Source organism: Lipotes vexillifer, unplaced genomic scaffold, assembly GCF_000442215.2.
Source record: "Lipotes vexillifer unplaced genomic scaffold, Lipotes_vexillifer_v1.1 scaffold299, whole genome shotgun sequence".
In the NCBI taxonomy this organism is placed as follows: domain Eukaryota; kingdom Metazoa; phylum Chordata; class Mammalia; order Artiodactyla; family Lipotidae; genus Lipotes; species Lipotes vexillifer.
In genome coordinates, this window is record NW_006784347.1 from 3,515,501 (window position 1) to 3,525,622 (window position 10,122).

The 10,122-nt window shown below is 59.4% G+C and overlaps 1 protein-coding gene across 1 annotated transcript in view; it reads right to left on the bottom strand.

The window, feature by feature from the left end:
• LOC103089449 (zinc finger protein 79-like) overlaps positions 1-5,060 on the bottom strand; it is a 33,155-nt gene extending 28,095 nt beyond the window's left edge. Inside the window, exon 1 of the mRNA XM_007456807.1 lies at positions 4,965-5,060. Within this exon, the coding sequence (XP_007456869.1) occupies positions 4,965-5,060 (96 nt within the window). The remainder of the gene's footprint in view (positions 1-4,964) is intronic.
• Positions 5,061-10,122: the final 5,062 nt, after the last annotated feature.

A 10,122-nucleotide genomic window follows, 5' to 3' on the forward strand; every position in this document is an offset into this window, starting at 1 on the left:
CTCCCGGGCCCGGGGCACGATCCTGTGTCCCCTGCATCGGCAGGCGGACGGACTCTCAATGCGCCACCAGGGCAGCCCTAGTCCACAAGCTTTTGAGGACCTATGAAACTGCTGAGACTCGGGGAGACCACTCTTCCTGGCTCCAAAATACGAAAACTGCTTTTGAGTTTTGCAGCTACTATCTGGGGACACGCCACAGGTGTGTGTTTTGGGGATTTCCTGGGAAGGGCGTGTTCCCAAACATGCCTCCTCCACAGCCAAGGTGCCTTCCCTTCTCCCCCCAGCCCCTGTCCCCCGAGGACCCCACCCAGCCAGGAGGCAGAGAGAGGCCCTGACTCAGGCAGAGCTGGGCCAGCTCACCTCCTCTGCTGCCTTCCCGCCGAGCTGACCCGGATGTCCAGAGCGCTGCCTGTGATGAGCTGGAACCCCACCCGCCTCCATGGCCACGTGCCTCAGGCCTGGGGCTCTGGGGAGGAGGTCCAGCCCAGTGCAGGCCCCCGGGGAGGTGTCCCCGCCCCAGGGAATGGGGGTGAAAGGCATGTGGGACTTCCTCAGCGCTTGCTGGCCTTTCCGTCAACTCTGAGCTGAGTTTTTCTCAAGTTCACATTCAACATTGACTTAGGCTCACGAGGCAAATGATTTGCCTGCTGGCTCTGCAGCTCATGGGCTGGCGTTGGGTGGCCCTTATCCTCCCCGGGCTCTTCCCCCTCCACCCCCTACCCTGTAAGTGAGAAGCCTGTGGCTGGTTAGTACTAAGGGCCCTCAGGCTAATACTGTGAAAACGCCCAGAGGACTTCAACCCCAAAAGTCACTTGAGGACGCTGGTCCACTCCCTCTAACCTGCACCGCGCATCCAGAGTCAGAGCCTTTCTCTGTAATGACTGCACGAAAACTAAGGTCCACGGCCTCAGTCGGCAGGCCTCATGGGGCTGCAGTGGCCTCAGCACCTGCTCCCCTGACTGGCAGAACCACAGTTGCTACTGTCACTGCAGCTGAGCCCATGCTGACATCCTGGGTCTCAGGCAATTGTATAGCACGGGGGGTGAAATTTCTGCTTATTCATGTGTCCACATAGATCTGGAGCTCTCACAAGAAACCAGAGGCCTTGTGCCCAGGCTCTTGGGGCAATGCTCACCATTCCCCACCAGGGTGAAGGCCCAGGTGGATATGGGCTCTGCCCACCAAGCCAACCAGCCTGAAAATCCACCAGCTGTGCTCTGTCCCCAGGGACCAGGGTCCCTGGCAGGGATGACCTGTGAAGCACTTTCATGTGTGTCACTCGTTGGTAAGGTCCTGTGGTTGGTAAGAAGATCTGAACCAGGAACAAACACCCAGCAATTAGCTACGTGTGCAAAAGTGCAGGCAGCTCAGGGCAGCTGGGAACCTCTGCCTGGGCTGGGTGTGGGGTGCAGCCTGAGGGATCTGCCTTCCTGAAGGCCCCCGAAGAGCGGCCCAGAGACTGTGGAGTCTGCCTCCACTTTCCTGTTACTGGGGATGAGCCTGATTCATGTGTTTCCTGTGACAGCCACTACATCATCACATCCGCTCTGAGAACTATTTTTAACTGATTTATGTATTTCTTATATGAGGAACACATCAACTTCTGTTTTAGTCCATTTTACAGGAAAGTGTTGCAACTGTGCTCAGCTCAGCAACATTAATAGGCACGGAGCAGCAGGGGAAGCCCGTCTCGCCTCCCAAGTCTCACAAAAATTAATAAAGTTGGAAATGTGAGGCAGGCTCGAATGTAAAGGAGGAAACTCAATAGTTTTCTCCTTCTGTAGAATTCAAGAAGCCCGTTTTGAAAAGAGCACGCTGTTTCTTCACATTCTGGCAGCAGGTTCTTGGGGCCTCCGCTGTTGCTGCCAATGCTCCCAGACTGACCTCCCCGAGCTGGTGTCTGGCTGGGGACCCCCGTCCCTCCGCCCCCTCGGTGCCCATCCTTGAGGCGGTGGGCCTTGGGAGGGCGCTGTGGGCAGCCAGCACAGCCCCTCCTCCGTCAGACAAGGAGAGCTGGGGAGAGAGGTCCCACCACGGTCAGCAGGGCGGTTTGGGCCTGGGGCTCCTGGCTCCTGGTCAAGCTCCATCCCTCAGTGGTCCAGGCTGCCCGGGTGATGCTCTCGGCAGTGGTGGTCTGGGGAGGGTCCTGACTCAGTCCCCACGACTCACACCCTCACCTCCCTCTCGGCCAGGCCCCTCTACGTCTCACCTTTCTTAACCACTCCCCTTATGTCCAGTTCCAGCTTTCGGGGCCTCCGTGGGCTTTGTCAAAGTCTGGCTGGACATGACAACATTGTGACTGTTTTCTCCCTAGAGGCCTGCAGCAGCCTGGCGGGGCTGTCTCTGTCCTGAGGTCACCAGGGTGAGGGGGTTCCTGCAGAGCGTAGGTGCTGGTCTCACTCCGGCAGAGTCACCTGGAGGCTGAGGTTTTTCTTCCCCCTCCTGATCCTACCCTCAACCCCCTCTCTTGTAGAAGCAGCAGGAAGAGGTGGGGACCCCGGGCTCGGGAACCACTTGAAGGCTGTGGAGTCTCCCAGGACGCGATGCCGTCTCCCTCAGACCACCTGGCTCACTCCTGAGTCATTCACACACAGGTGCTCACTTAATCCGCACAAGAACCATCTGGAGAAGAGGAAACTGAGGCTCAGACAGGTTCAGCAATACCCGCCCCGAGCCCCGCCAGCCGTGAAGGGCAGGGCATGGATTCTAGCCCAGGAAGCCCTGCTCCAGAGCCTGTGCTCCGAGGCCCCATGCTGTAATTTGTGTCCTCCATGGCTCGTGATATCTAAGATTTAACGTGGAAGAACGGTTCCACTCTGTCTTACCCCATACCCCAAGATAAACGAAGATAGATTAGAGGCATAATTACAAAAGCACTGGAAGAAAATACAAGAGCATATGTGCACGTTCTCGGGAAGGGAGGCAAGATGCAAAATCCAAAGCCTTTAAAGGAAACCACTGACAAATCTGACAACATAAAACTTGAGGACAGCTATGTGATGGAAAAAGAAAAGCACCATTAGTAAGGTAAAATATTAAGCAACAGATTAGGAACAAACATTTGCAGGGAAGATACAAGGGCTGTTATTCATCATGTATAAAGAATTCCTGCGAAGCAGTAAGAAAAAAACCAACAACCCAACAGCAAAGTGGCAAAGGAGAAAACAAAAAAGATGTAAAAACACCTTAATGAATACCACAAAATATTCATTCTCCGTATTAATCATAGACGTGAGAAGTTGAAAACTACTTAATGACAAGAACCAGTGCTGGTTAGGTGAGGAAAAGGGGGTCACTCACAAACCATACGCAGGGGCGTGAATCAGAACAGCCTTTTGTAAGGCGACTTGGCGCCTGTACCAGAAATTTAAATGCACCTACCCTGTGACCCCCGCCCTGTGGAAAGACGTCTGTGCTGGGATGTTTGAGGCCGCGTCTGGAAACAGACCCTGAGGGGCCCAAGCCCTGAGTTTCACCTTCTAGGGAGGCCAGTTGTCACGGAGAACTCAGAGCCCTGAGCAGTGGCTGCGGGGTCTGAGACCCTGGAGGGCCAGCGGGCTGGGAGTCTGACAGGGAGGCCGGTGGTGGGTTTGGAGGCAGGGAGGCCATCCCTGCCTGCAGACCCTGTGTCTGGCTGTGTCTGAGGGGCTGTGGACATGTGGCTGGGACTGTGGCCTGTCCTGGACTCTGAGGGGCCACCATCAACCCTGGTGGAGACATAGACCAGGCAGCAGCGATGGGGTCCTGAGGACGGGGCAGTAGGGCCTGACTCTCCTGGTCTCGGGGAGGTGCGTGTCCCTCTGCAGCACTCCACTACCGGGACAGGCGTTCAGGCTCCCCACCCCAGCCCTCCCTGCTGTGTTTCAGGGTCTCCTACCCCTGCTGGCCCCTCCGGGCCTGGCTCCCATCCTGCTCCTTCACCAGTGGTCACCCCATTTTGTCCTCCCTCTAACCTTCCTGTGGGCACCCACTGGACCACTGTGTGTCCCCCACCCCGAAGGTCCTGGACCTTCCCGGTAAGCCATCCTCCCAACACCACCAGGGCCAGTCTCTGCTCAGTTCTCACAAGAACCGGAGGAGGAAATGGAGGCCCAGATGGGGTAAGAGACTCAGCGAGGTCACACAGCGAAGAGGCAGCGGGGGACACTCAGGGGCTGGCCTGGGGCACTGGCGGAGCTGTGCTCTTCAGGCAGGCCTGTCGCCCCACCATGCCCAGCACCGTGCGGCTTACCAGCCCGGCGTGAGCGCCACTGGCGGGCTGTGTGGCCACTGAGGCAGCGCTGGTGTGGGCGGCCCCGCAGCCCTTCCCTCTGGGATGACTTTGAATCCCAGGGAGCCACAGCCCCCGCCGTGTACACTGCATTGGAATGGACTGCGGTGGCCCTGCCTTCCCGAGAGTTCCGTCTCTAATTTATTCACGCTATCAGCCAGTTATTTGAGCCAGATGCCTGTGAAGTGCGCTGTGCAGTGGGAACGTCCTGGACAGGGGTGGGTGTCCTGGGCAGGGTTCCCGTCTCATGAATCAGGGAGGGGCGCACCTCCCTTTCCTGGGAACAACCTGGGACTTGTTCCAGGTGCTTTTCCCACCCCCGCGCCTCGGGGCCTGGGGGAGGCGCGCGGGAGGGGCGCTGGGCTGCGGTGGGAGCTGAGGCGTGGCAGGCCCCAGCCTTCCCAGCCTTCAGCCCTCCTCCAAGTGCGGTGAGGATCACGGTCACCCACGAGGGGCCCTCTGCTCACCTGGGGGCTATGAGGCCACGGGCCAGTGCTCAGCGGTGGCCAGACGTGGGGCGACCCTGAGGGTACCTGGGGGGCTCGGCCGCCTCAGGCCCTCCTGCCCCTTGGGAGCTGAGGCTTCTAGTGTGGGACCCATGGGGCATGATGTGATGCTGTGAGGCCACCTGCCACTCCTGCTCTCCCCTCCATCTCCAACCTGGACCTTGGGACTCTTCTGGAAGTCACCCCACCCACGGCCCCGTCCCATCGTCTCCTCCTGGCTGCCCCATGGGGTCTTCTCCATGGGGCAGCTGCAGGGACACGGTGGGTGCCCGGCCAGGTGGCATCTCCTCCTCTGGCTGCCTCCCCGGGGGCCTGCACGACCCGCTCCCACCACACTGACTGAGCGCTGCCTTCACTGCCCAGCCGGGTCAAGGAGCGCAGGCTGAGGGCTGCTTGCTCTCGTCCCAGAAGCCGACCCCAACCACCGCGGGGGACCCTCCCCTTGTGCACATCGGCCAGCCGGGGGTCAGAGGCCCCAAGGAGGCCCAGGGCCCCAACCGCCCGCTGAAGCCTCGTCCCCACCCACCCTGGATGCCTCCCTCTTTCCTCCCAACGTCTGCCCAGCTCGCCTTGCAGATTGGACCTGCCCCTTCCTCGCAAAGAGCCCTGTCGTAGCGAAGCGTTCCTAGTGCTTGAATGATGGCGCCGCAGCTGGGATCGCCGACTCTTGGGGTGAATCTCTGGACAAGCCCCTGAAGGCCCACTGTGCGCTCATACCTGGCCAGAACAAGGGTGCCTGCACACACAGCCCAACCCGAGGCCGAGTGGAGATCCCCTCGGGGGCCAGGGAGTCAGGAGGGGTGATCCAGGGGGTAGGGGCCCGAAGTGGGGGATTCGCCGCCCCACGCGCACATTCTGGCGCTGCCCAGCAGAAGGTACGCTCCTCCCCACTGGGCGACACCGGGTCCCAGCCCCTCTGCCAAGCAGGCTCGGTGGGTGGGGGCTGCCCGGCCTCCTGCCCACCCCCAAGTCAGGGCACCACAGGCCACCTCACTTGGGTGTTCTCAGATGCGCCCTGAATCTTAGAGCCACCAACGGCAGGAAGGACTTGGACTGGCTTCAAATATGACTCTGGAATTTTAAGAGCAAAATACTAGTTAGGTTAACATGGACCAGAGCCTATTTCCCTCCCCAAACCAAGGTCCAAGGGGACCTCTCATCCCCAGCTATGGGTGTGTCTGAAAAGAGCAACCACACACTAGAGTAGTGTCCAAATGACACACGCTCCAGTGTCCTCCAGGGCCTGAGGGAGGGGCTGGGAGGACTTGGGGAGGCCCAAGGGGTGAGGTCCAGGGCCACAGCCCAGGCTGGGAGCAGAGCATGGGGCACAACATGGGCTCCAGAGCAACCACAGCAGGGGGCCTGTTGGGACCGGGCAGGGTCTGGGTCTCTGAGATTCTGTCCTGAGTCCCTGTAGATCTCCCTGTGTTCACCAGCAACTAGGAGCCTCTCTGGTGCTCATCTTCCTTCCTCACAGGCTCCAGGTGGGCGGCGCGATCAGGCCAGCCCTGCCCTGCAGGAAGAGCCCACGCTGGCAGCCCTGCCCGGGCCAGGCTGTGCTGTGGTCCTGAATTCCATCAAAGAATAACAAACTGACATTTCAGCTGAATCCAACCAGCCTAAGTTCCCACCCTGGAGCCCATCTCAGGTTCCCTGTCCCTAGAGGAAGGTGCCTGCCCTGCAGTGGCTTCAACAGGCGTTGATGCAGAAACACAGATCCAGGGCTGTCAGGGTCCCACCCCCAAGGCCACACTCTGTCCCCACCCAGTCCCCTCCTGCCCCTCGTGCGGGCCTCACCATCCTCCCTTGTTGGGACCCACAAGTTTCTCAGCACTCCCAGCACAGCCTGTCCCAGGAAGCAGGTCTTCCCCGACGGGCCTCCCCATTCCTGCAGACCTTGCCCCTCATGCCGAAGGTGAAGGACCCCCGGTAATTTTGGGGGTCCTTCCGGGTCATGGCCCTGCCGGTTCCTTGACCTTGAATCTCCTCCCACCCCAGCCTGGAAAACCGCCTCCTCTCCTGAGCCCCACCCGGCCCTTCACCGAGGTGGAACACCCAGAGCTCCCTCCTGACACATCAGTGAGTGGCCGGCCTCACCCAGTGGGGCTGGATCACCAAAGGTGCCCAGGGTCATAGGCGGATAGGCTCCCCGGAGAGTGGCTTTCAAGCTCTTCGCAAAAGAAACAGGTGTCTCCCTGGGCCCAGTGGACCTGATGACACCTTGCGCCCATCCCCCAGGACTTTGTTGGGGCCATGGGGTCCCCGGGCCCTGCTCATGAGCCCTGAAAGGCCCACTCAGGGCCCGGGAACAGTGCCCTTTCTCATCACGGCAGCCCCATGAAGAGTGCGCTGAGATTCCATGAGCGCTCTTGGGGACCAGGTGCAACCCGACCCCCAGCCGCAGCCCTAGCCTCACAGCTGTAGCCCTGCCCCAGTCTGTGGACTCACTTTGCTGGCCCCCGCTCCGAGACCCCCTTGAGGTCCCTGTGTAGCCCCAGCCTCCTCATTACTCAGCCTCTGCTCTGTCGTGAACTCTGAAGCCCCCAGCTCCCACCAAGAGCCCTCTCCAGGCAGAAACTGGCTCAGCCGGGGGTTTGCAGGGAGGTTTGGGGACATGCACCGGCAGAGCCATAGGGCCCTCGAGTCCTTCCCTGTGGCAGGAGCCAGGGACTGGACCCAATCCCCAGGGCACAGAGCAAGGCCTTGCTGACCACAGGGGAGAGTGTCCGTTCTCCGGACCCCCCAGGGATGATGTGGGTCAAAAAATCCAGTCCTAAAGCAGGAGGGCCTCCGTTGACACCTTCCACCCTCTGACTTGGGCAGCATCAGGTCCCCTGGCTCCCAGGGAAGCCCCTCCAGAGATCCCAAGAGGGGGTTCAGGGAACCCAGGGACAGTGAGGGGGCCAGGTGGGCCTGGGGGCCCATGAAGGAAAGACCACCCTCCTCAGGAGCTCCACCCATGAAGCGGGGCAGACAAAAGACAGGGGTGTCGGTCCTGGGCATGCGGACCCACTCTGTGCAGGGGTCGACTGGGGAAGGATGGGGCCCACATCTCCAGGACAGGCAGTTTGGGAGGGTTTCAACTCCGGGAAACGTGCTCAACCTCATGGGGACCTAACAGTTTTTATTTCACATGTGTTCAAACAGGAAATAAAGTAGGTGAGAAGCAGTGTCTCCCACACTGTCCTGGGGAGCAGGTTCTTCCTGTGGCCTCAGCCCCACCCACCCCTACACAGGCCCGGAAGGGACCCCCAGGCACAGCCCACATCCCGTCCAACCCCTGCATTCCTGCCTGCTGTTTCTCTGACGCATTTGGCGTGTGCATGCGTGTGTGAGCACACACATGCACGCATGCACACGTGTACATGCTTGCACACAGGCACAGGGCTGGGCTCAGCGGCTCTGTCAGGTGGCCCACGCTGTGCACTTGTAAAGGAGAGGCATTTGGAGCCCAGTGTTGAGGCCCCATGGAGAGAATGTGCCCCACAGACGCCTGGTCCAGGCAGGCTGGAGTCAGGAGGAGGGAGGACCCAAACCAGAAACAACCTTAAAGGCCTTAACATCAAACAAACAAAATGGCTTTACTTTTGTTTTCCACAAGACAGTTTCTGCACCAGAAAAGTGGAGGTGCCTCCCTCCCAGGAATGAGGTTGACTTCAGAAGTTTATTATAACCTAAAGATGTGATTGAAGTCACATGTTGCTATTTTAATCCATCCAAAGGAGGCCCCCACCTGGGGCCACCCTCAGAAGCCCCTGTCCCCCAGGTGCCATCATGTCGGTCACCTACGGTCCAGGACCCAGGCCAGTGGGTGCTGTGCTGGCTGAGCTGGTACCGGAAGGAGGACTGTGTCCGTCGCAGGCAGGCCAGGGTGGAGGCCCCTCTCTCAGCCTCCATGCTCTTCCTTTACTGCCACCTTCAGCCTTGTTGCAGGTGTGAAATCGGAAGTAAAGGGCCTTATCCTTTCAGTTTCTGTAACTCCACCTCCTTCAGCTAAATAACCACCTCCAACGGGGGGCAGAGGGGACCTTTGGGTTGGCCATGTTACATGGCTTGGGGTTGATGGTCTCTGTGATGTTGACAGGCAAGAAACGGGCACTGAGGAGAAATTCTTTGAGAAGGAAGCCTACCCCCGCTGGAAGGCACTGGGGCCAGCAAAGAGGGAACACAGCCAGGGTAGCCAGGCAGGGAGCTCTCCCCAGGGCAGCAGGATGGACCTGGGGCGGCCCATCCGAGGGCTCGAGCAGATGCAGGGGGTAGGCTGGCCTGGCAAGGCAGATGCAAGTACATTCAGGGACTGAGGGGTGTGTGTGTGTGTGTGTGTGTGTGTGTGTGTGTGTGTGTGTGTGTGTGTGTGTGTGTGTGTCTGGTTGTGTGGTGGATGGATGGATAGAAAGATGATAGGTCCGACAGATAGATGTGTAGAGGTTTAAGTATAGGTATAGAAATCGTGGATGGCTAGACAAACGGATGCATAGGTAGGAGGACAGATGGGGAGAGGTGGGTGTGTGTGGAAACGTGTTGTGTGTGTTAAGAGTCTGTAGGCTCAGAGAAGGCAGTGTCCATAGTGACTGGAACCCCCAGACCTGAGTCCAGCATCAGGCCTATGAATACTCATCCTAAGTGACCCATTGTATGCTGTACGTGGATATTTGTGTAGCACCAGGACCCACGTGCAGAGGGTCAGTGTGAGCGTGAAACGGCCTGTGCGCAGCACAGCGGCGGGCTGAGGTTTGCTACCTGGCTTCTTACTCTGATCTGATGGTGGGCCGGGCATGGCTCTAGGGCCTGGGACAAGTCCATAAGAGGTAGACTCGGACCCCTGCCCCCCGGTCTCCAGCAGAAAGGCTGACAACACGGTCACGAGGTACTTACAGGTGCAAGTAAGGAGCTCGGGCCAGGGCAGGCAAGGGTCGGCAGGTGCCAGGTGGCCTCGGCCAGAAGGACCTGGAAGGAGACCAGAGAAGAGTGTCCCCATTTCCCAGCCCTAGTGGGCAAGGGGCCCACCCGAGGAGAAGAAGCAAGGAGGCCGGGGGGTGATGGGGGGAGCACAGGGCCCAGAGACTTCTCAAGGCCAGGCAGGGGGCAGGGGGCGGCCCTCCAGGGCCCGAAACTCACGTTTCCACCATCCCAGGGGAAATGGGACTCCAAGCTGGCCTCCGCTTGATTGAAAAAACAAAACAAGATAAAACAAAAATCTGTGCCACGCATGGCCGGCCGGCTGGTGGTGTGTGTGGAGCTGCTCCCAGGAGGCACTCAGGGAGAGCCGAGGGAAAGAGAGGGAGGGTCCACCCTCAAGGCTCCCAAAGGCGATGAACAGGGCCTCTCAAAGGAAGGCCAGGGCCT